Source organism: Molothrus aeneus, chromosome 10, assembly GCF_037042795.1.
Source record: "Molothrus aeneus isolate 106 chromosome 10, BPBGC_Maene_1.0, whole genome shotgun sequence".
NCBI classification, from domain to species: Eukaryota; Metazoa; Chordata; class Aves; order Passeriformes; family Icteridae; genus Molothrus; species Molothrus aeneus.
In genome coordinates this window covers 14,572,995-14,596,165 of record NC_089655.1, presented here as the reverse complement: position 1 = coordinate 14,596,165, position 23,171 = coordinate 14,572,995, and the positions used below count along the sequence as shown (strand labels likewise).

Here is a 23,171-nt window from a genome sequence, read left to right as displayed (position 1 = left end):
AGCCCCAAGTTTCAGTGTGTGGCTTCAGTATCTTTTAGAAAGCAATATGTGAGAAATGCTTCATATCTCCTCTGTGGGATGACAACAGAAACACCACTCTAACCTATTTTTGAGATCTGCTTTTTTTTCTGAGGGTGAGATTTGTTTTGATTTTTATCCTTTTTCCGTGACATTTACATAACTACAGGGACACACAGGGTCCTTCAACAGTTCTGAAATCACTGGGGGTAGGGGTGGTATTTTTGGCTTTGTGGTGATTTATATGATCAGAGGATACCTTTTACAACTTTTAAAAGTAAGGAAAATTTGTTCCAGCAGGAGCAGACTTCTTAGAGCTTCATACAAGCCATTTGTAAGTTGTTCTTTTGGTAAGATAATCATCCATCATAATTTTTTTGACCAAGGTATATTCCTATTGGGCGTGCAATGCAAGCATAGCAAGGCCAGTGCGAGTACTCAGTTTGATTAATCAATTCAATTAAGATAGGTAGCAGCAGTTAACATTCTATTTTGTGGTGCTGGAGCAGTAACAAAATAGCTCAGTAACTGGTTTGCAGACCTGATTTCACCCAGCTGGCCAGAATCTGCACAGTCCCAGACACCTTCCTGGCCAGCAGGTGAAGTTCATCACTTCCCAGTGCTGTCCCAGTGTTATAAGAGGAGCACTGGAGGCCAAAGAGGCACTGCCAGGAGCTTCCCAATGCCTGTGGGACAGCCAAGCCTTGGCTCTGCATCAGGTCACTTTGGTGTCATCCAGGCAAAACCTCAAGGCTTGGCCATAGGGTGCTCACTGCAAGAGCAAGGTCCTGGTTTGCGGGCGGCTTGGGCATGCTCCATGCTGGAGTCACAGCCACGAGCAGAGCACAGCCAGCAGGACACACTGGAGTGAAGGATTGCAGAGCAAGGCATGATGTCTTGCCTCGGTTCTCTTGCTAACAGGCCAGTAAGAAAAATAAGTCCCTTGTGATTTATGCTTGCAGAGTAATCTCCACAGTAATGTGAAATATCGTGGCTCAAATGGGTAAGAACAATGATGGCTGTTACTGCTTTTGACAGGCAATGGGTTTGGAGCTTGGTGATGAATTGCATTCTGTCTGAGGTTTGTTCAGCCCACTTATCTTCAGGATGTCATTTTGGGTTTTGTTTTTTTGTCTGTAAGAAAAACATCTTTTAAGTCCTTTGGTTTGATGTTGGAGACTTAACAGTTTCTGTTTGGTAAGGTGTTTTGCTTTCTTGTGATATTTTCTTGGAAAATGGCTCTGCACTGGCTCTAAGTAAAAGTTTTGTATGTTTATCCTGCTTTGATAAGGTAGAATACTGTTCTTTCTTTTATCTTTAATTTTATTTTAATTGGACTGCCAACAAAGATACCTAATTACATGAGGAATTTTAGTTTTGACACATTTCAAGCTAAAGTATCACTAAGACACATAAATATGTCTGAATTTCAGACTTGCAATTACATTTAGAGAAGGGAAAACCACATTTTATGTCAGATAACACAAGACTCTCAGATATTGCAGGCATGGAATTATTATCCCTTGACCTAGCTCTGTGAAGTTGGTGGTGAAGAATTTTCTGGAAGGATACAATTTCAATACAATGAATTTCAAATTCAATTAAGGGTGCATCTTGAAAAGCTTGTCAGGGCTTTGCTTAGTCTCCTTCAGGAACAAATACTGTCCAGCCTCTCTTAAAGTCTCTCTTGGAATGTGTCAAATATGGGTGGGGTGAAGCAATAGCCAGTGCATGGCTGGGAAAACCCCGTTTTGGCCAGAGGGCTCTGCTTGGCCAATTGCAACAAATAAGCTCAAGGAGAAATACCAATAACTTGTTTTAATAACTAAGGTCCTTAGTTTTACCACCTTCAGCCATGTCAAAGTCCCAGACTGGCAGGAGAAAGTGTGATTTTAATTGTATTTTCATAATCCTCACTGCATTATTAGTTTTGCAATTGCTTTTCTAAAGCCGAACCGTTCAACTACAATAACCCTGCCTTTTTCTCCTGCCTTGGTCCCATTGCTGCATGAAAATCAGCACAACAGGGTCTTGCTGGACTCAAGTTTTGCTCCCTTTTCAGTCAGTGACACCACCTCTTTAGCTGCTTATTTCTTTGGGAAGTAGAGCCAAGCTTTAAGTCCTTAAAATTTCCTCTGCTTCTAATTTCACTGGCGTTGAGTTCTGACCAGTTAATCAAATGTCTTTGGTGCTGCAGGTGCCTCACTGTTTATTTTCATTAGTGTACCAGCTGCTATTTTTAGCTCTTTAGTCTTTGGCCTGAATGAATACCAGCACAGATCTTAAACCATAATAAACATATGTTTTTAACCTTGCCCTTTATTTTTACATCTCTGTATCCAAATAATCAGGATGTGGTTATCTGTGAAGGTAGTAGAGTGCTACTTCAAATTTCAATGCACACCCACATACAAAAATATACATTGTAGAGAGTTCCAGCTTTAAAAACACCCAGGCAGACCTCTGTGTTTATGTCAAGCAATGGCTGTTGCTGCAGGGCTCAGAGACAGTGGCACCAGGTGGTTTAGTGCTTTGACTTTGTCCTTTAATTCCAGTCAACTGTCTGCCTCACCCCTGCAGAGAAACCAGCAGCTTTCTTCCTAACTCCCCATCACCTATGGATAATGATAATAATAATAATTTATGTGTATATATATTCATATACTCTTTGTGTTTCTGCTCTGCCAAGTGGAGAATCAGCAAGGAATGGCAGAATCAGACTTGAATTATACTCTGGGGCAGGACCTGGAGACAGAGAAAACAGCAAATTAGCAGATGCCTTTGGCAAAAGGCCCCAGCCCAGCTCTTCCTGACATCACCTGAGACACTCCCACCTGGGGAATTGAAGGCACATCAGGTTTTAAGAACTGGATCCAAACAAGGACTCAAACAATGTAGGCTAAACCTGTGTCCAGAGGTAACCAAGCACCTTCCTCATCCTGAGCTTCCCAAAACTCCCTGCATTATTTAAAGGCTTGGTGGGCATCTGCAGTTCTGCAGCTGTGACACATGGTCAGACCACACCAGTCTCACCAACCCATCCCTCTGCAAGCTCACTGTGAATAATTTTATTGCAGGATGCCATTGGAGGTTGTGGCTCCCACTAAATCATGTTGGGAACTAGCAAAATTCAGCCTTGCCTTCAAAATACTGCTGGAGGGGTACATGACTTCTGTCACAGCTTTAAGCACCTCTCCAGCATGTGGGGAGGCCAGGGGCAGCCAAAGGTCCCTGCTGACAAGTGAGCATGCAGTTCATCTGGTTTTAAGGCAGGTTTGCATTCCTCACTGCTGCTGCTGCTGCAAGGATTGCACCTCTGTGCAGAAAGGAATCAGAAGATTGGCAGGGCTTTGTAGAAGGAGCAGAGGAGGGAGCTGATGCTGCATGCAAGGGTGAAGAGCATTCAGCTGGCATTATCTTTATGCAGTGACTCTGACAGATAAAACTTCTTAACAGCCATGGGGAGAGTCTCCCTTTGATTTTTACTTCTTTAAGACCTGTGGAGCAAGATTCCTCAGGGGATGCAGCTGTGGAGTAATGTACAGATTGTTCTCCTTTGCAGATGCTGCAGTTCCAGCTGGTGGTGCTGCATTTGGCCCTGGTGATTGCCCTGCTGTGGTGGAACTCCAGCTCTGTGCTCCTTGCACAGGCAGCTCCAGAGGTAGGTGAAGGTTCCTGAAGGTTCCTGCTCTTCCTTGGGCATTCTTAGCCCCACAGTGAGGAGGACACTGGAGTACCCAAACACTGTTGGAAGGTGTAGGATCAGAATTGACTCTGTGAGGGCCAAGGAGGAGCCTCAAGAAGAGAGAGATGCAAATTGTAAGGTTCTAACGGAACAGACTGAATGAGGCCTCACCCAAATTCTCACAGCCTCTCCCAAACACCTGGGGATTTCCTGTGTGCTAAAACATTGTCCAGTGGATAGAGAACTTCCTGGAGAGGGGAAGGAGGTGATGGAAGGGGGGAAAGCAAACTTTTCTAACACTGGAGGGAAAGGTTTTGATTATTCTTCTTACAATAATAGCATGAGAAAGCTGAAGCTTTCAGAAGCCATAAGGAGATCCCTGGGAGAAGATCACCTGCACAAAAATTACAAATTAAAGGAGATGGACTAGACCAGGAGGGGGAGGGAGCAAAGTCACTTGCCTAAGCTTGCAAAGGAGAGCAGCAGATGAAATGGATGAGTTGTCTCATGTTTCACCCAGGATGATATGTAGGGGTTGCACCTGAAAATACTTCTACTGCATTCCCTATTTTTATGTCATCTTGACATAAGGCAGATTTGGCAGAAAAGGTATTTATGTAATGGTTTCATGCCATAAAAAAAAAAAAAGTCAAGTATCTAAAAGTTAACTAAAAGTAGTGCTGTTTGCCTCTAGGGTTTTTACATAGGTTTTAAGATCAACTTAAACATTAGATGGCTGCTGAAGAATACTGATGGATCCCTCTGCATTGCTCTCTGTCTTCACACAAGCATGACCTGATTCTCCAAAAGTGCTGCAGCAGCTGCTGTTCTGGTGCCACAGACACCTGGTATCCTGCCTCCATCAGTGACAGATTTTTGTGAGAAGAATATAAGAAGAGAAAATCTTTGCAGACTTCTAGATCTAGAGACCTGCACTGGACCAGGGCATGTTTTAGCTGCTGATGGGCCAGAATTTGTCTTTGAACCAGTTTAAAATCTCAGTATCCACAACATTCTCTTCATCTGTGTGCTGTGTTTAAAAAGTAACTCTTTATATTTATTTTAAATCCACCATCTGGTGACTTCACTGGATGGACTCGGAAGCTCTTTCTCTTGAGAAAAAAATTACTAGTTTTTATTCATTTCATTGCTGTTCCCAAGTTTGCAAACCCTCCACTATACCACATACACCCACTCTCATCTCTGCTTATCTGTGAAATTGTACTTTTTTCAGTGGTTTACCAGAAGGAAACTGTTTTCTACTTCTGATTATCATTTTAGCTGTCACTTTACTTCTTACAATTCCACTATATCTTTTGAATACAAAGTAAGTGGAGTTGCAAGGTATTCAAGAGCAAAGGCTCTTCTTGCCCTTCTAATGTCAACTGTTATTGTAGATATTTATCCCCACTAAGCAGAAGGAAGGGTTCAGTCTTTTTTGAAGGCATCATTCAGTTGCAAGCCTCTATGAAATTTTTATAAGAATAGTGGGATGGCCTGCAGAAATAGGCTTTGTGGAGTAACAAATTTTGATATTTCTTGCAATAATAACGAAAGCAAGTTCAGTTCTATTAAAAAAAATTCCAGACTTTGACAGCAAAATCCTATCTGTGGAAACAGGCCACGTTTCAGAGAAGGATCTTTGTTTTAAAACGTTGTCCCAATTTCAGTGAGTGTCCTGGTAGTTCTGTATTTACAGGACTGCTCCTATGACACTGGTTGAATTCTTTTTTTTTTCCTGGGACTTGAGCAGCCAGCAAACTGAAATTTTCCTGCTTTCTTCTGCAGCCTCTGGAGCTTTCTGCTGCTCTGGGTGTGGGAGACCATCCCATTGCCAGTGAAGAGAAGTCAGCCACCAACCTGGCAGCCAAACTGTTCCTTCTTGATGACTTGGTGTCTCTGGAGAATGAGGTGACTGAGACCAAGAAGAAAAGGAGCTTCCCAGGATTTGGCTCCCCCATTGACAGAATTTCCTCATCCTCTCTGGATGCTAAAGGCAAACAGAGGTAAACTCTTAAATGCTCCTGCCAGTGATAAAGTTGGAGGAAGGCTGTTGCTAGGTGCTCTGGACACTGATGGGTTAGCTTTAAAATGTAGTTTAAAACTACATTTCTGGCCATGAGCTTTGCTAAAGCAAGAAATGTGCCTGAGGTTCACAAGCAGAGGGGCAGGGCTGGGTGCTCCTGAGACTGGGATGGAAGGAAGGTGTGGTGGAGTGGATGTTTTGAACAGAAAGATGAAGGACACATCAAGAAAATGGGCAGGCAGACAGTAGAATGAGCTTCAAGACCTCCATTAGCTTTGGATAAGTCAGGGTTTAAACAATGCAGCAATGTGTGTTTGAAGATAAACAGGGCTCAGCAAAGAATGATGCTCAGTGTGGCTGGGGAGAGACAGAGTTTGGGGCACAGCTTTGGGGGCTGTTCCCTGTGTCTGACAGAGCTTGCCTGTCTTGTTCTGCTCTTCTGGTAACTGTCTTCTCTTGGATGGAATCCCTAATGCCACAAAGTATTTGATAACATGCTTAAAGCTTAATCTGGAAATGGAAAGTATTCATGAGAGCCAGTCAATATTACAAGTATTTTTTCAAACAAAGTTTTGCAATATTTTCTTGTTGTTTTTCCATTTATCCACCCAGTCTGCCACTAGGACTGTTTGGCTGCAGCCAAAAGTGATAAAATACAAAATTCTTAAAACCTTAAGTAGAATTATTCTGTTCTGTCTGCCTCTTCAAGATATCAAAATCAGCTCACTCTTCATTTGCTTTTTAGCATGTTTTCCCTTTCCAGGCAAAGAAAAAAAAGGTAATTTTTGAAGCTGTAATTTTGTGCAAAGGCACATGGTGTTCCCAATTTTTCTCTTTTTTTGGATGGAAATCTTTCATTCTATATGCAGTACAAGGAAAAAACTAAACAAAGAAACGAACAAAAAATTCCTCAAAAAAACGGCAAAAAGCAAACAAACAAAAAACAAAAAGGGAAATGGTGGTGAAAACAGTTTGTCTCTGAAAAATGAGCTCAGGAAAATGAGTGACACACTGCACAAAATTCCCCCTTTCCCAGCAGCATCAGCACAGTTTGCAGTTCTGAGTTGGGATTATCATTTTGGGGAGCTGTTTACCCTTTAAGTTTGGGGTTGAGCCATTTATTAGAGGCACCTGAGCTGCTTTGATCACTGCAGTGATAGTCTGACACCACCAGCAGCATGGACCACAGATCAGATGGATGATATGAAAGAGTAGTAAGGCTTTTGATAGAGAAGTACCTTCAGATAGAAACAGGCAGAGGCTGCTGCACTTGGAGGAGTAAGAGCACGGACTGAGCAGCCTGTCCCAGGCTCAGCCAGCAGATCACAGCTCATTCCTGTACCTTCAGAGACCAGGAAACAAATTTGTGAGAGCTGATAAACAGATTGAGCCCCCCGAGTCAATGCAGTGTGTGCAGTGCCTGGCACAAAGCAGAAACTTTTGGAAAAGAGCAGATCAAATGTTAGGCCGCTTCCCAGCTTGTCCTGACACCCACTGATGTCAGGAGAGCCCGGATCCTGGTCTGCCATCAACACCGGTTTGTAGCGCTTTGAAAAGCACGGGAAAAGCGTGCAGGAGGCAGGAGAGAGAGAAAGATCCACGTCAGACGGAGAGAAAGAACCTGCGGGGATCCTAGACAAGGCTGGTTTAAGTAGAAAAAGCCACTTTGTCCCTCGTACGCCACGGCACGGGGACGCTGCGGAGCGGAGCGCGGCGGGGCTGCCGTGGCGCGGGGCGGCCGCAAGAGGGAACGATGGGCAGCGCTGGGAGAGCTGCTCATGCCTGCTCTGAACATAGTATGGCACTGGGACAGCTCCTCACCCCTGCTCTGAGCGCTGGGAGAGCTCCTCACCCCTGCTCTGAGCGCTGGGAGAGCTGCTCACCCCTGCTCTGAGCGCTGGGACTGCTCCTCATCCCTGCTCTGAGCGCTGGGAGAGCTCCTCACCCCTGCTCTGAGCGCTGGGAGAGCTCCTCACCCCTGCTCTGAGCGCTGGGACAACTGCTCACCCCTGCTCTGAGCGCTGGGAGAGCTGCTCACCCCTGCTCTGAGCGCTGGGACAACTGCTCACCCCTGCTCTGAACATAGTATGGCACTGGGACAGCTCCTCACCCCTGCTCTGAGCGCTGGGAAAGCTGCTCACCCCTGCTCTGAGCGCTGGGAGAGCTGCTCACCCCTGCTCTGAGCGCTGGGACAGCTCCTCATCCCTGCTGTGAACACAGTATGGCACTGGGACAGCTCTCCATCCCTGCTCTGGGCACACAGAATGGCACTGGGACACTCCCCATCCCTGCTCTGAACACAGAGAATGGCACTGGGACAGCTCTCCATCCCTGCTCTGAACACAGAGAATGGCACTGGGACAGCTCTCCATCCCTGCTCTGAACACAGAGAATGGCACTGGGACAGCTCTCCATCCCTGCTCTGAACACAGAGAATGGCACTGGGACAGCTCTCCATCCCTGCTCTGAACACAGAGAATGGCACTGGGACAGCTCTCCATCCCTGCCCGAGGCACAGAGCATGGCCCTGGTGCAGCTCACGGGGCAGAAGCACCGCCCCGCCCCGCCCCAGCCTCGCAGTCCCTTTCCATTCCAGGGAGTTCACTCCCCTTTTCTCCAGGCAGGCTCGGGATGGCTCTGACAGCCCAAGTGTCCCACCTGTGCCTCCCCACCCGCAGAGGAAGCAGCTCTTCCCTCGAGGTGACAGGCTGAGCATCCTGGCTTTCCTTCCCTTTGCCTTCCCCAGGGCTCGGGACAGCAGTGCTGGATGCCTGAGGAAGGAACAGGCCAAACAAAAGCTCCCCTTCCTTTGGGATGTTCTCCAGCTGCTCCAGCACTGATGTGGTGCTCCCCTCACAGGGGATACCCCACCAATTCCCAATCCCTGAGCTCGTGTGGAAAGCAGCTGGGACCCAGCCAGCAGGGCAGTGGATGCTGGAATGATGCATTGGACTGGAATGGTGCATTGGATGCAGCCCCTGCCCCAGAGGTGTGAGGAAGGAGCCTGCTCAGCGAGCCCCAGGGCTGCACAGCTCTGGGTGGGGTGTGCACAGCCCCAGGGTGAGGCAGCCCAACAGTGCTGGCACCAAGTTAGCCTCCGGTGCACCACAGCATTCTCTCCTGCTTGTTACTTTGCAGTTGCCAACTTACAGAACAAAATTTCTTTTTATTTATGCTCCTCAACAAGGACCGATAAAGAATTAATCTTCCAGGGCTTCTCTTGGACTTGCACTTCACTGACAAATATTTCTAAGGGCAAAAGTTGAGGTCGTTCTCAGCTGCAGGAATTCTAGCCATTCCCACAACTAATTAAAATAAAACTTCTGCTGGTGGAAAAAATGCTCCAAAAATGCTGAATTAAGATGGGGAAACGTATTATTTTATATAAAAAGAACTACAAAAAAAATAGCTGTGTAGAAATTCTTTCACACATTCCTCATGCCCTAATTCATCAAATTGTCAGGAAATTTACCATATACAGGAAAAAAAATCAACCCCTAAATCTTCCCATTTTCAATCAAAGGACTGCTGCTATAGAATTTTGATGAACACTACATTGCCAAAGAACATATAGAAAAACCTTGTTAGACCATCTCTGACTTTTCCCCTCTTACTGTGCAATACTTTCTACCTCCTTGCTAATCTTGGCCCCAGCTGGCCCTGGAGCTTTCAGAGACCCAGGTCATGGGTCACCTGCAGTGTGTGCTACTGTGCAGGAAACAATTCCCCTTTATAAATGCAGTGTGTCACCTTTCTTTTATGAATAGCAGTTAACCTGTGAAGTCAGTTTGCTGCCAAATAAAAATAGGGGTAGTGGATCAAGCTCAGCCAGTCTGTAAAACAGCTGCAACTGCAGCCTTTTGTAAGACAAGTGCAGCATCTTATTTTTAACCTCTCAAATCTTTGGCTGCTCCTGCACACTGTTCTACCTGAACAATGAGATGTTAGTGGGATGAATGCAGGAATCAAGCATGTAGTAACACCTTGATTATTCATAGATGTCTTTCCCCATTTGTTTCCCTCCCTCTCTGCTCATTTTTCTGGTGCAGGAAAGTGCTGGAGCTGCCCAAGAGAAGGTTTGGAGTTCCTCTGGACCGGATTGGAGTGAGCCACCTCGGTGACACCAGGGCTTAGCAGCTCCTGCAGGTAAGCCAAAGCATCCCAGCTGTGGGCAGGCTTGGAGAACCCACTGAGTGCCTCTCTACAAGCAAACAAGTATTCCTAATATTTTAATCTCCTCCACTCCACCTTACAGTGTGTTTGCCCAAGTCTTGCATTTCTGACATTGGAAAATGTAATGTTTACTGCTTTTTTTTTTGCCTACAGATGCTTCTATTCTGAATGAGTGATGCTGTATTGGAAACATTACAGAGTTTTGGAAGATGCCTCACAGCATGTCTTGTCTTTGCCTAATGATACAGCACTCAAGGAATTGACCTCCTGCAAAATCTGTTTCAAGCTCCATTTTACAAATGTTGCATTTACAAATAATAACATGTTCAGTTCATCAGGTCAGAATGCTCACAGCTGTGCACAATGTCACTGGTAGGAGGGAACAGAGAATATGTATATATTTTTATTGCATGGCATTTATCTGTTAAACTTGCAGAATGTTATTATCCCAGGCCGGGCTGAGATTTTTTGGATTGAAAATAAAACTTCCAGAGATGCCAACAGCAGTCCATGAAAAGCAGAGAGTTTGCTTTGCACATTTCTTTCTGGAGGGGAGCTGATCAGTAGATGGAGGGAGGATATAGCAGTTATGGGACAAAGCTAGAATGCTTTTGAACTGCTGTTTGGGAGGAGATGTTGTCTGCCCTCACCAGGAGTTACTCTGAATAAGATCAGTGACAAGACCTTAGTATTTGTCCTGATGTTTTGAGTAGTCTCTCTCTTATCTCTGCACCATATTTAGACATGTTTTCATCCTATAGCAGATCCTGAACTGTGGTGAGACTTTTAGTTGATGAATACATTTCACCCCTCCCTATGCATAACATAGGATAGTGTAAAATATGAGGTCATCCACTTCCAAGGCCATCTGCATCTTATGCCTTATTTTAGCCTCTTGATGTGTGCACAGGGCATGGTCAGAATCCAGCTCTAAAAGTTCAAGTATTTCTCACTCTGGTAAAATGTAAACATGTCCTCTCCACTTCATTTCAGGGTAAAACAGGTTATTTTAAATCCTCTTTCATCCTCTTCATTTCTTTCCAGATTATAAAATACAGCTGAGAAGAGCTCTCTGCTGACATCTCAGTGCTCAGATTCTAGCTGATGTTTTCTAAACCTTACATTCTCTCTCCTTTGGTCCATATCAGCTAAATTCCTTGGATTGCTATTCTAGGGTATAAATCATCCTTAGCATTGCAAAAGAAGATCCACTGAGAAAGGGATTATGCAGGATTAAGGAAAAAAAAGTTATTCTTGCCAAACAGCCTGTGTTAGGCAGTAAGCAATGCTGGAGATGGGAATTAAGTGTTAATTTCCTAATCTTGCATGAGGCACAAAGCACCTGGCCTTTAGCTAGCAAAAAAAAAAAAAAAAGTATTTGGCAAATCAATGAGACTTAAAAGCTGTTGTGAGAGTTGGGACTTTGGGACAATTGCCCTGGTTCAGCCATGGTGAGAGATGAGGCTCCCACTCAGAAGAGCAGGTAACATCTAATTCATGTGCTCAGACATAGCAGGGGCCTTTTCCATTTCCCTCCTTGCCTACAGCCCTGCCCAGAGACCAAGACTGGCCCAGGCATAGAAAATTTGCAAGAAACTTCACTTTTATTGATATTTCTAATATAGGCTGATGCTGCTGAGAGCAGCAGCACAAACCAGTGACTCACATCAAGAGATGTCCCTATCTTTGCCATCTGCCAGAGCACTGCAGCTGAGTTAGGAGATCATTCCCCCTTTGGTGGGTGAGCTGTCTGTCCTTGTATGTGAGCTGAAGCACTGCAGATGCTTTCCAGACCAAGCTCTCAGAGGTCAGAGAAAAGAAGAAGGCCTTAAGTCCATAGGTGATGATCTTGGGTTTTTGCTTCCTGCTTTTCTCCTGGTCATGCTGCTAATTTTCTGCCTTTAAGCCTCCAGGTGCAGGGTCTGAGAGCTGGGCTCAGTGGGTGCATGTAGACTGACTCAAGAGTTTCAGCCCATGATAGAAGCAAGCCTGCAAATGCAGTGCCAGGCAGTCAGAGCTCTGCAGTGCATTGCCACCATCTATCCTCAGCCTGCCTTGCAGTTTAGGAAACATTTATCTTCTTGCACCGAGCTCATCCAGACAGGCTGTAGATAATCTGCTTGCAGGGCAGCCATATGTATGGGGCATGGGCAGATTATGGAAGTGGTGACCTGACCACTCAAACAGCTGCCAGTCAAAGAACTATGGCCAGAGTCAGTGCCTGACATATTTTTGGAGACTGAGAGCAGAGGAATCTAGTGCAAACACAGCAGCTTTGCAAAGACACTGCTGGAGCATAGAAGTATTTAATAATTGGCAAGTTTTAGGCAAGGCTTCCAAAGAAAAAAAAGCAGAGTTTTAAAGGCTGAAAGTTGTGTGCAGAAATGGCCTTCATCTGAGGGGAAATGTGAAAGCAAAGCAGGACACAGGGGTCTCTGGTGGTGTTGGTAGAACTGGGAGCTGGAAGCTTCAGTCCTGCTGCCACCCCACTGTGTGGATTACCTGGGAGAAAGCAGCAGTCTTTCTGCTCTTTTGCCTCATCAATCACTGAGCACACAGAGATGTCCTGTGGCTCAAGAAGCACTCTTTAAAATCTCTAAATTGGCAAGTGCTGTTTCAAGCACGATGATGTCTGAAAGGCCAAACACCACAATTTCATTTTCTAGACAATGTTGGATGGCTTCAGCCCTAGTGCACAGCATGGAGATCAGGAAATGTGAAATGAGGATTAATTGCAGCATCCGTTGCACACTAGACTTGTCCTGTGCTGCCTGGATTTGCAAATCCATTCAGATGTCTGTGAGGATTTTCTCCTAATAAATCCACATGATCTACTGGAATGTCTCAGGGAAATCCCTTTAATTATTGCCTGTGGGTCATTAACTTTAGCAAGAGTGGCTGCCCAAGCATGGGTAGGTTGTGAGCAGCCACTCTGTGGAGGAGAAGGTTTTCTGCTCTGTGTGTTCAGGAGAAAGGACAGGACCTCGACTGCCATGTCGAGGGTAAGCCTGGGGGGAACTCCACCACCTCTGCTTCTAATTAGTTAATAAATTGCATTCAATACATGCTGATGTCTGCAATACAAGCAGCTAATACAGCAGCATAGAGTGCCTGCCAGGAAATAGGGCAGTTTGGGTACCACAAGCACTTAAATAACCACACTGATAGGATGTAGCAGAAAATCACTACTAAGCAGCATGATGCATTGCACTCCAGGGAACTCCTGTCTAAGGTCAAAGCAAGCTGTTAAATATCTGCAGACACAGTATTCATTCTCCTGGCTTGCTGTTGAGCTGTCACACTGGCTCAGGAAGGCATGGCTACAGCAAGCAGGTGGCAGATGGAGCCTGCTGCTCTGGCCTTTCCTTACGCTGGGATTTCCTGCAAGCTGAAATCATCTGAGCTCAACACCACCTTGGGGCACTCAGTGCAACTCTTGGAACACACCTCCCTTTCAGCTGGAGCACCAAACTTTTCAAGAAAGAGAGAGACTATTCTTGTCCATAGGTTATAAATTTTTCCTGGATTTGGTGCCAGTGTGAGGGTATGGTAAAGTGTGTTCCCACAGACTTTTTCACTCACACAAAAGCAACAAAGAACAAATGGGAAATGGGTTCTGAATCACCACCAAAGAAATAAAAAACAACTAATGGTAACAGGAAACTGTATTTTGCATGTCATTAGAACTCACTGATATAATCAAGCAAGCTGGCCTTATTCCCTAGATGCTGGCTTTGGCCTGCAACAGGATGGATAGGATTCCTGTTAATGAAGTGCATGCAGGGTACTGCTGTGGTAAGCGTGTGCTTCTTGCCAGAGCCCAAGGCAATGAGTGTAGGATGGCAATTACAGCTTTGGGAGAGGTAACTTTGGAAGAATATGTAATATGCAAACTGCAGTTGAATCACATGGCTCAACAGAGCTGGAGAGACAGTTCAATGCTAGTCAAAATCATTCCACACATTCACAGTGGCTACCAGATCCTGCTGTTATTTAGGTTGTTGGAAACCTCAAAGTCAGCATTGGGATCTATTTAGAATTTACATTTTTGCGAATTAGGTCCTTTGCTTTTGCGAATAAATATGGATAATGTGACTTGAGATGAATATATGTAGGAATCACTAATGGATTGTGATCTTTTCCTTTTGAACAGGGCCAGATATAATTCTGCAGTAGAAAAGGCCAGCTAGCACCTGCATTGACCAGCCAGATTACCAAAAATCTCTGCTCAAAACATCTCTTTGGGGTGAGTAGATAGAGACCATTGGGTCTGGTCCAGACCAATGAGGGCAATATCCCATAAATAGCTATAAAAAAGACTCAGCTCTCATTCCTGATCCTGGCCAAAAGGATATCTGTTTCTCAGGCCCATTAAACCCCTCGGTGTTTAATGGGAGCCTTTCTTCCATTGTGAGCTCCACATGAACCGTTAAGGTAACAGGAGCCAACATCAAGGGAAATGTGCTGCACTTTGGGTCCCTGCAGGGGCTGAGAAAGCAAACACTGAGAAACACATGCTTCTGTGCAACAGAAAATCTTTATTGGAATGGTATCCAAAGGATCCAGAGCTTACTGCCTGCCCTCCCCTGTGCACACTGCGGGACACGGTGAGGAGCAGCCCTGGCTCAGCACCCCAGCCCTGAGCCCTCCACATCGCACCCAGCCTGCCTTCATGTCCCAGCAGCGGCCACCAGGGCAGCTCAGAGCTGCTCAGGAGGCGACAGGAAAAACCCAGACACCGCTGGGAGCAGCGTCTGCAGGTGTGGGCAGAGCCCCAAGCCCGGGGAAGCTGAGTTAGTGCTCAGTGCCTCAGGGGACCTGGTGAGGAGGGGGAGAGTGTACAGTGACAGCAGCCTGAATGGCACACACAGGACAGCACAGAAAGTTGGGAAGCATCTTCTGAGTAGAAGATCATGGCAGGTTAAACCTGGAAGGAAGGGACAGTAGAGAGTGGCAGGGGGCTGCCAGCTCCCGCCACGGCCCCTGTTGGACTTGGCTGTGGTGCAGTCATGGAGGATGGCTTCCAGATTAGCAGCACGATGAGGGAACAGAACAAACTCTTAACGTGTTGATACCCAGCAAGGCAGTTTGGGGAAGGGCTCGTCTTCATCCTCCAGTCCTGACAAGCCTTCAGATGCAGTATTTCCAAAAGCAGGCTGTGAAGGGATACCAAAGGAAGATGTCAGCATACAAGGGAATTTTTCCAGCTTCCCACTCTAGCCCTGGAGAAGGTCAATAACATCTCAATAACCAGCTCTGAGTTCATATAACACTACTAGGTGTTTCTTTTAGCTGTTCATAGTGTAAACATGGGGTCTAAAAGTTTTCATGTTGCTTGATTTAAAAGGCTTCCTTTTCTTCTACTTCAGCGATGTCAGGAACTGGCTTTTTATTTCCTGTGCACTGGTCAGCAGTTTTGCTGCTTCAGAAGTGTGTGCAGGGCTTTGCACCTGTGGCTGACTGGAAGAGCAGGATACTGACTTGGACAGATTAGATCTGGTTCTAACTTATTTTAAACCCAGTCACTACCACCCTGCTATCAACCATCTTACAAACAACATGGATTTCTGTAGAATCTTCTAAGAAGACTAAATTAGGGAAGGATGTATATTTTGGTGTTGGAATAAGTAACTGTATCACAACCAGCATGAATCCCATGTGAGTTTCCTGTTTCCTCAAGTATGAGAAGAGATTTATACCTGGTTTTTGAAAGCAGGATCTTGGAAGAAAACTCCTACTGAATCAGCAGTGCTCATGCTGAGACACGGGCTCCTCCCAGACTGGAAGGACTTTAGATGAAGACAAAGATTGCCTGCTTTCATTTCTGTCAGAATCTGATTTAAACCTGGCACCGGAAAGTAGCTTTATCTGCATGAAACCTTCCAGACTGGTGGGGGCATGAATTACATTAGCCAAATTAATTGCAGCCTCCAGGGGTGCTTACAAATTGCATATTGCCTAAGGATCACCCGAGCATCTAAGCAAGCCTTGCACAAAGGGATTTTGTCTTGGCTCTCTGGCAGCTCTCAGCTTCCACGTGTACAGGGCATGTGGGCTAAGGGCAGAACCAGCTCTTTTGGTTTTAGGCCAGATCTGCCATCAGTGACTTCTGGTTCACAGCTGCTACAGCTTTGTAGAGGAATCCATTGAAAGCCAGCATGAGCAGCATTGTCCATGTGCTTGTCAGGGGCAGCTTCACAGGAGCACTCATGCAAAATGCTCCTAAGCCACTGGATACAGACTGCACAAACAAAGCTGGGAGACCAACGGAGGGACATACCAGATCTTAGTTCCCTGCATTCTTGGTTGATTTCCACATCCTTTTTAGCTGTTTTTCAGCAGCAGACAAGTGCTCCTTTTTTCTCTGTGGGGAGGCACTGACCTTGGCAGAGGGGAATGCCTGCAGTCCACATGCCTCATTATGCCTCCAGCAGTTGCTTTGAGGCCAGAGCAAAAGAGGGGTGCACTGTGGGGACGTGTTCATACAGAACTGCCCCCCTCCAGGGCAGGCACTCATGGCTCATACAACCCCACACTCCTCTGTGAAAAGCAGGATGTGACACTGCCTGCCTCTGTGAGGGCCTGGGTGTGCAGACCTGGTGTATCTGCCTCCACAGCAGACAGGGCTGGGGGACACAATCCTTCTCAGCAGCTGCTAAACCAGCCAGCCATAAGAGAGGGCCAGGACTGCTTGAAAAGCTGCCAACCAGCTGCTTTTCTGCATATTTGGGGCATGTTTACTGTGACTGCCTTTGTTTCACAAAGGAAGCCCTGGAAACGAGGGTGGACAGGATGGCTGCAAGGCTCAAACTCAAAACCTACCGCGCTTTTTGGGCTGGGATGCTGAGAGACTTTCCAAGGCATAGGCCACCTCTGACCCGTCCTCAGCTGAGAGCTGATCCTTCAACTTCTCCAGCTGCTTAAACAGAAACACAGCAGTAAACAAGGGCCCCAGCATGAGGAGCTCCACAGAGTGCTGGGAGATGCAGGGCAAAGGAGCTACAGGTGGATTGGCTGGCAGCCTCACTGGGAAGGACAGAGGGTTCCCTGGAGCAGGACCTTTCCCAGAGGATCTGCCTTGGGAGCACTCACACCTCCTCATGCCTTCCTTCATTAAGCTGCTTATTTGGTGGCAGTGCAGTGGGCACTCCCTGCTCTTTCCCTCCAGCCTAGGTGTAAGTCCCCGTGGAAGGGAGGATGTGTAGAAGGATATTGCAGCATTTAGAGTCAGGACAGTGCTGGGACAGGAAGTCTCCAGGCATCCAGACACTGCAGCAGAGGACATTGCTTCTCCATTGCCCTGGGTTGTCCCTCCTCTCCCTCCCTCCCTCACAGTTCTTGCTACCTTCCCTTGGTTATAAAATGGACAGTCTGCTGCATTTCTTCATCTTTAGCTACTCTCTTCTTGTGGACTGGGAGCATCTACAGGCACCATCCTGACTTTTGCTCTGGCAGAGCTGTTCTCAAAAGTCAGAGCTTATGTCCCTCAGCACTGGAGCAAGAGGCTAGTGGAGGACCTGGCAGCCTCCTGTCTGGCATGATGCACTGGGATTTTTCAATCTGAAATTAAAGTGCTATGTGGATCTTTGCAGGACCTCCAGCACCCATGTATCTGTGTCTGTGCATTTGCTCCTCTCACCTCTTCAAGCTCTTCAAATTTCTTTGCCAGCTCCCAGTCTGCAAGGGAGAAAAGAGTAACATCAGTATCTGCATTGCTTCCCAAAGCTCAAATTAAAAAACATTTCTTCATTTGCCCTCTCCAGAGGTCAACAAGCAAAGACTTAGTTATCATTTAACTCCTGTTAGTGATCTTAAAATGAATGACAGCAGAAACAGGGAGAAAAGCAGGTTTTCTCTGCTGAATCCTATGGGACCTTATCCTAATTCTCCATTATGAGGGAGGCTTCTTTAGTGCTCACCAGGCCATGGGGAATTGGCCCAATGAGGTCACTTACTGTGTGAAACCAATTCAGGTGAAACTCTTTGCTGCTTTTTAATTTTTATCCTGCTAACTGCAAATCTCTAATGCTGGCTTTTTTTTGTCACTGCTTTTGTATGAAATCCCACTGCTTCCTTTAAGGCTTGTTTATCCTCACATCAACCATGCAGGCAGAAGTCAGAAGACACAAATTTAGCCTAGCATAACTTACTGATTTATAAGTCAGCAAAGATCCAGGCTGGCAGAGTGGAGCAACAGGAAAAGTCACATAGCAGTAAGTGCACAGCTTCCAGACTTCTAAACCTTAGGGGAGCATGAGGAGCTGGGGCCCAGCCTCCCAGATCAGACTTAGAGATCTCAAGGCTAGTCAGTACTGTACCACTGTCAAAAAGCTGTGCAGGTGGATCAATGAACTCCCCATGCAGAAAGAGGGGAGAGTTAAGTGCCTAAGAGCAAGGTTTGAAACATCCAGCTGAACTGAGAAGAGCCTGGAATAGCAACAGGAGAAGCTGCAGGGGTGGGGAATTTCAGTCTCACTGCTCTTGAGGACTGAGGTACCTTATTCCAAACCCAAACTGATGTCAAAACTAAAATTTTTTAACAAGACAGATGAGTTCAGTCCAAGCTGAGTGACTGGTTACAGTAGTTCTCCTGGGAGGGGAGTGCAAAGTGATCAGCTGGTTTTAAGTGCTAGTTTGGGGGAAAAAATGCAGTAAAATAAGCAGAAGAGCCAGGAAAGAGCTAAAGAATGTTTTTGCTGGGCCCCACAAGCAAACCAAAAAACAGCCCTGGAGCTGCCTTTTTTCTCTGTTCCTAGTGTGGCAGCAGGCATTGGTCTGGATCATCAGAGGGATTGAAGACATAATTCCCCTAGATTTCAGATTTCAGATAAGACTTCAGCACACAGACACATTGCCAGACTTGGGCTTTTTTTTTTTTTTTTTAACATTTGAAACTGAGCAGGAGGAGGGTGCCAAGAAAAAGCTGACTGCTTTCTTGGTACCTCCTTCAAGAAAGGAACAGTTTTGCTGAAAAATCCTGAATATTTTCTGACATTCATCCAACAGTAAAAGCAGCAGTTCCTAAGCAAATCCATTACATCAGGATTCAATTTGAGAGATGAGATGGGGATGGGGATGGAATCAGAAGGTGTGGGCTCTGTTCTGGCACTATCAGCAATGACCTCAGTCAGACTCCTCCTAAGTATATCTTTACATACCCATAAGGTAGAGACAGAGAGACCCTGGCATATCTATAAGTCAAAAGTGTCACTTAAGAATTATTATTATTAACATTTTTACCTCTTTCAGAGTTTCAAGTGCCTGTTTTGGCTTGATTTTCTGCAAACTGTAAGTTTGGCCAATGGCTGCTATGAATACAAAATGAACAGCAGTTGAAATTTGGAACAGATTATCTCAGACAGGGAGAAGGAAGTTAATTTATGGATGAAGCTTTGAGAAACTGCCTGCTGTAAATCCTCTGTCTGTGCTCTGCTCAGAGATTCATTATATTCAATTGTCTGGCATAAAATGCAGCCTTTCCTCTAGGACTAATAAGTGCAATAATCCATAAACTTATCATAAAAATGTTATTTCTTGAATGCATCCCCTTTGCAAGAAGAATGCCTTTGTTAGAATAAGGGCTTGATTTATTTATGTTTATTTATTTGTCCCAAGCTTGTTTAACCACTGCCTTGCTGCATTAACAAGGGTCTGGGGAAGAGCACTGAGTGAGTTTGATAAATGGATTTTCATAACAAGGATTTTTCTGGGCCCCCTCTCAGCTGTTTTCAGAAGGAAGGGCAGCTTCCTGCTCTGAGACCAGCACATCCAGCCCAAACCCTCCCCTGGCTGCAGAGGCCGTGGGAATAGCTGACCTCTGCAGTCCATTTGGTGCTTGTGATCGCTCTGCCTCATGTCAGGGAAAGCCCAAGTTTCCCTTCAGCAGGTCTGAGTTTAGCCACAGATGGGTGGCTTTTAAATGTGGTGTCTGTTGACAGAGCACAGACAGGAAGAGCCTCTCCCTGGCCCGTCTTTGGTGGCTGTGTGGGAAAAGCCAGTTGACTTAACCTCCTCCAGCAGCAGCAGGGGCCTAGGCCCAGGCAGGAGCTCCCCCTGCCCTTGTCCCAAACTACACCTGACCCCAATGGATCTCACTGGAAAAGCTTGGTGAAATCCCCCTGCCCCAAATGGTAACAAAATGGAGCTGTCTCTCAAAAGCACACAGGGCTGTGTGGGGTGTGGGCAGAGAGGTGACTCCCAAAGCTGGTCCATGCCCCAGGCAAGGCACACAACACCTAAGGGATAATAGGGCCAGAGGGACTCAGCAGAAAACTTTTTTGGTTTTACTTATGTACACACACATGTTCCCAGCAAAGTCTTGAGTGTCTGAGGATCTAGGGCACATGGGTTTGGGTGGCTTTACTTTGCATTGCAAAAAGAGGTCCCAGAGCCCCATGCTGGAGAGCATCTGACATTAATCACATGTAGGCATCATACTGGGTGCTGCTTGCACTTTCTGAGCAGTTGGTATTTCTGAAGAACCTGAGAAGCAGGGTCCTTGCATTTGTGCAAACACAGATTCAAGAAGCAGAGATTTCCCCTCCCCTTCACTTACCAATATTTTCTGGCCTCCGCCATGCGAATTTCTTATTAAGAAGCAGAGTCAGCAATGTGTTCTCATGATTTGTGTCTTCTCTCTCTGGAAGCACTCGGTTCTCTGCAGCACATAAAACACATCTTTCTCAATCTCATCAAATTAAGAATCAATTAATCAATTGATGCAATTAATCTCTTAATCAAATTAAGAAGGATGAGAAGTGGAAGGAAAATGTCTCCTGTCAGCACTCATCAGGGTGGAAGGAGCTCGGTGGAAAAGGAAGGTGTGTGAGCACAGAACAAAATGTCCAGGCAGTGAGGGCTGTGCAGGGGAAGGGAGTGGGATGGGGAGCCCTCCCTGCCAGCCCTGGGCTGCTGGCCAGCTCCACTGCAGCCTCATCAGCACGACTGGCTGCAGAGAGCTGGAGCCATCACCCTGATTTACACAGTCCTGAGCTCTTCTGCAAGGCGGGTGGAGCGGGCGCCTCTGCAAAGCTAGACAGGAGCCCACAACATCCTCTCTTCTCAAAAGGGCAGGAGTTCCCCCGCTCACTCCATGCACCTTCCCAGGGCTGACAGAGATGGGAAGTCCCTCCTCACTGGGCTGAGGTGTGAGTACCACTGCTGAAAAGCCCTGCAGCCCCACAGCCCTTTCTTCAGCTCACTCAGCTCTGATTCCCAGCGGTACTGAAGTGTTCTTCCTGAACAGAGTTCAAGTGTGGAGGAACTTAAAGCAAGACCACGCAGAATTTTTCCAGGAAAAATCTCCCCAAGCTGCTGTCCTAAAGCAATTTGGAGCTCTCTAAGAGGCCCCTTTAGGGCACTTTCTCAGTGGTTTTACTTTAGTGGTTGTGGCTGTGCCCTCAAATGAATGGTTGTGAAGGTCAAGGGTTCAGAGAAACCAACAGACACAGGAGATGGGTCTGCTCAGTGCCCTGAAGGCTCTGAGACCCTCCTGGCTCTGCTCAACAGATTTCCAGAGTCGTCTGAACTAAATGTTGTACTAATTTTTGAGAATGATAGGAGCCAGACTTTGTAGGGAGACTGAGCATTCAAAATATCTTTGGTCTGAACAGCCCTACACCACACCCAGACCCTACAAAGCCCTAGAAGATGCCTATAGAATTCCATGGAAAATACTAAAAATTATATAGAAAAGCTTTTTCTTCTCTTCTTCCAGGATCTGTAGGACTTCTCCTCAAGGCAGTTTCATATCATAGAGGGGCTATCAGCCCCTCTGAGGGGATGACTGCAATTATTCTTGGTACACATGAAACAAAACATTGTACCAGACGAGCCTGAAGGATGCTCAAGAGCATGTGGGAATCAGCCCCATTAGCTAATGTCACACAAACCTGCAGAAGCTCAGGGATGCTGGCCAAAGGGATGCTGGCCAAAGAGATGCTCCAAGCATTTGGCCAGGCTCAACCCTGCCTCACGCTGCGGCTGAAGCCGCTGGTCCCGATTGTGATCTCTGGAAATAAACCCAGGGGAGCGAGCAGAGCGACCTGCAGTTAGCATGGAGTGCCATAAACCTCATTCCTAAGTATGAAGGACAGTTATAATTTTAAAATAGCTACTTTAAGTTTTTTGGGGGAATTCCTACAGGGAAAAAAACCCCAACACTATAAACACTCCAGTGAAAGCTAAACAGAAGCAGGATTTAGATAGAGTGGTCTGGGGAATGTTTTGGTTGTAATTCCAAAAATAAATAGGATATTTAGAGGATATTAGAGGATATTAGAGGAAATATAATTTGAAAAGCAATGTTATTTTGAAGCCTATACTTAGCGGCTCTTTCTGTTTTTCCACTGCTAAGCTTCTTTAAGAAAGAGCACTAATGATTGACATTTCCCTGCAGTATAAACTCAAGTTAACATTAATTTAAATTATGGGAGAAATACATATAAAAAGAAGTTCTGTGAAGAAAAAAAAGTTCAGCATCGCCGTACTACTGACATTTATGAGCTGTCAAATCTCGTATGGTACATTCTGGAATCGCTACTCTCTGATATTCTAATTTTTTTTTTAATGTCCTTATGGGAGAGAAAAATCTACCCTTACCAGATTTCACCAGATTTGATATTTTCACTGATTAGCAGAAGGTGTCATACAGCCAGCTGCAGAGCAGAAGGACAGCTTTGGCTCATGATGATATGAACAAGCCTCTCGCTAGCACCCATGTTAACAAACAGTATAGCTTGAAGTTCATTTTGTTTTCTTTCCCAGAGAAGAGAGTGTTGCATTGGCCATGGCAAGCAGCAAAGCAAAAAGATAACCACCTACCTGTGTCATGTAGCCTGTATTCCAGCTTACCTTGGAGTAAAAAAGGGTCTCCATGCGTTGACGGGACACACAGAGCCATGGTCAGGATGGTCAGCACTCCCAGACACAGCTGGGCAGACCACATCTTCTCCACGTTCCCAGAGCCCAAAAGCATCCTTCCTTCAGGCACAGTGGAGGACTTCAATGCAACCAGCGCCAGATGAGCTCACTTTTAAGAGGCAGTGGATGTGCCGTGATTGCAAATGGCCTTTGGAGGAGGGGAGAAAAATATCTCTTGAGATATAATTCAACCTGTCAATATGATTCACTCTGCTGGGAGTGGACAGAACAGCCCAGTAACATAAGTCAGATGGAACCTGTTCAATATATCTCATATCAGATTGATCTAATGAATTCTGATGTTCCCACAGGCGTGCACTGTTCACGCACATTGATATACATTCCATA

General features: G+C 45.9%; 2 protein-coding genes across 5 annotated transcripts in view; one reads left to right on the top strand and one right to left on the bottom strand.

Annotated features, from left to right (window-relative positions):
* OSTN (osteocrin) overlaps positions 1-10,422 on the top strand; it is a 58,364-nt gene extending 47,942 nt beyond the window's left edge. For all 4 annotated transcript variants that reach the window (XM_066556743.1, XM_066556742.1, XM_066556744.1 and 1 more), the window contains exons 2-5: positions 3,581-3,679; positions 5,492-5,709; positions 9,779-9,875; positions 10,056-10,422. In XM_066556743.1, the coding sequence (XP_066412840.1) occupies positions 3,581-3,679; positions 5,492-5,709; positions 9,779-9,863 (402 nt within the window). In that variant the 3' untranslated portion in view covers positions 9,864-9,875; positions 10,056-10,422. The remainder of the gene's footprint in view (positions 1-3,580; positions 3,680-5,491; positions 5,710-9,778; positions 9,876-10,055) is intronic.
* A 4,304-nt stretch (positions 10,423-14,726) lies between these two features.
* Positions 14,727-22,878, bottom strand: UTS2B (urotensin 2B). Its single transcript, XM_066556946.1, has 5 exons — positions 22,755-22,878; positions 20,458-20,559; positions 17,542-17,579; positions 16,725-16,818; positions 14,727-15,058 (listed from the first exon to the last, which is right to left on the bottom strand). Exons 1-5 carry the CDS (start codon positions 22,876-22,878, stop codon positions 15,033-15,035), a joined length of 384 nt encoding a protein of 127 aa, XP_066413043.1. The 3' UTR covers positions 14,727-15,032.
* Positions 22,879-23,171: the final 293 nt, after the last annotated feature.

Coding starts and splice junctions, on each gene's coding strand:
- UTS2B (XM_066556946.1), bottom strand. CDS start 22,878: ATGCTTTTGGGCTCTGGGAACGTGGAGAAGATGTGGTCTGCCCAGCTG. Junction 17,580..20,457: donor GCGGAGGCCAGAAAATATTG/GTAAGTGAAGGG, acceptor TCTCCCTTGCAG/ACTGGGAGCTGGCAAAGAAA. Junction 16,819..17,541: donor AATTTGAAGAGCTTGAAGAG/GTGAGAGGAGCA, acceptor CTGTTTAAGCAG/CTGGAGAAGTTGAAGGATCA.